Below are 2,100 nucleotides of genomic sequence, written 5' to 3' on the forward strand. Positions count from 1 at the left end.
AGTTGACAATACTAAAAAACAGAATCAGGAAATGAGGGCAACATGCAGTAATTTCAATAAGGACATCACTTTTGTATTGAACATAAATTCAAATTTCAGTATGTGAGTGCTCAAATAAATAGCAAACTTTAATATGGTTATTATAAACAATTATATAGTACCTCTTGGAACGATACAAAGACTAAACTTTTTCATATTGATACTTATGAACAATGAAAATACACTTAAGTGTAACTTTAAAGCAAAGTACCTGGAAGACATAGTATTTATTCTTATAGGAAATGAAAAAAATAAGAATGTGTGACTTCCTTGGATTATACAGAGGAAAACAAATACTGAGTTCCATGAAATGACAATGTGTCCTATCAAATCTGTCTCACAGATGAACCATGAAGAGATAAATACAGAAGACAATGATTCCACAGTGAAGCAATTTGTCCTGCTGGGATTCTCTGACCTTCCAAACCTCCAAGGATTCCTCTTTGTGGTGTTCTCCATCATTTACATAATTATCCTATTTGGAAACAGCCTCATAATCATAATAACAAGAGCTGATCCTGCACTGCAGAAACCCATGTATTTTTTTCTGGCAAATTTTTCTTCCCTGGAAATCTGTTATGTATCTGTCACTCTCCCCAGGATTCTGTTCAGTATTTGGACTCAGAATAGAAGCATATCTCTTCTGGACTGTGCCACCCAACTGTGTTTCTTTCTCATACTAGGAACAACTGAATGTTTACTCCTGGCTGTGATGGCCTATGACCGCTACATGGCCATCTGTAACCCTCTGCTCTATCCTCTCATCATGAACCCAAAGAAATGCATCCGGCTTATAGCTGGATCCTGGCTCAGTGGAATCCCAGTCCAGATAGGACAAACATGTCAAATATTCTCTCTGCATTTTTGTAATTGTAATCAAATTAGCCACTTCTTCTGTGACATACCTCCCATTATCAAGCTAGCCTGTGGGGATACTTCCAAGCATGAGCTGTCTGTGTATATAGTAGTTACGTTTGTTGCAGCAGTTCCCTTTATGCTGATACTTGCCTCATACAGAAAAATCATTTCCACCATTCTGAGGTTGCCAACAGTCACAGGACGTGCTAAAGCATTCTCCACATGTTCTTCCCACCTGCTGGCTGTGGTTTTATTTTATGGATCTGCATCCCTTACCTATTTAAGGCCAAAATCAGATCATTCTGCTGCAATGGACAGATTACTGTCTCTTTTCTACACCATCGTGACTCCTATGTTCAATCCAATCATATACAGTCTTAGGAACAAGGAAGTGATTGCTGCAGTGAGAAAATTATTACTTAAAACAATGAGACATAGGTTTACTTGAAATTTTTCTATCTTTTTTTCATAGAGATATCAGGGAAACTTTTTAAATTTCTACATTTTTACTTTGAGAATGTAGTAAAATCCAACTTGTGATGTATCTTTTATATTTGAACATTAGCCTCAAATTACTCTGCATGATTATATATTTGAGAAACTCATCTATCTTCTGTAATCCATGCCTAAAGAAAAATTTTTTCCCATAAATAAATAAATTAATTTTCCCATAAATAAAATTTCACATTTTTCCTATAAATATATGGACAAAATTCCAAGTGTTATCCCTGGTTGTTTTAATTTAATAAACTTACCTACCTAAATTACCTTACTTGCATTTGTCGATATTCTTTTCTGATTCTACAATTTCAGTAATAGTAGTCCCCAAATTAATTCACTTTCAATAATTTTACTTTTCTTAAATGAGCCAAATCATCTTTTCCTATATTTGTTCATATTTGTAAAATCAAAAGCATGAGCTTAAACTTGAAGGAAAGTTTTCAAAGTTATTTCAGGATCACCTGAAATCTATACATTTTCACTTCATTTTTGTATATCTACTTTGTCATTTACTTTCACTAATTCTTATGCTTTAAATTTGAAAAGTCTCCCAAAAGTCATATGGTAAAGTTTTGGTCAAGATCCTGACTTACTTTTGGGAGGTGGTGCAGGTTTTAAGTGGGAGATATAGTTGGAGTACCTAGGTCATTCTGAGCATGTCCTTGAAGGTGATATTGGGACTGCACCTGCATTCCCTATTTA

General features: G+C 34.6%; 1 protein-coding gene across 1 annotated transcript; it reads left to right on the forward strand.

The window, feature by feature from the left end:
* Positions 1-349: 349 nt before the first annotated feature.
* On the forward strand, positions 350-1,345 carry LOC109675864 (olfactory receptor 10AG1-like). Its single transcript, XM_074056841.1, has one exon. The coding sequence runs from the start codon at positions 350-352 to the stop codon at positions 1,343-1,345; it is 996 nt and encodes a 331-aa protein (XP_073912942.1).
* The last annotated feature ends 755 nt before the right edge of the window (positions 1,346-2,100 follow it).

Source organism: Castor canadensis, chromosome 1 (genome assembly GCF_047511655.1).
Source record: "Castor canadensis chromosome 1, mCasCan1.hap1v2, whole genome shotgun sequence".
Lineage (NCBI taxonomy): Eukaryota > Metazoa > Chordata > Mammalia > Rodentia > Castoridae > Castor > Castor canadensis.

What these genes read in the sequence shown, in the direction of transcription:
- LOC109675864 (XM_074056841.1), top strand. Translation starts at nt 350, where the DNA reads ATGACAATGTGTCCTATCAAATCTGTCTCACAGATGAACCATGAAGAG.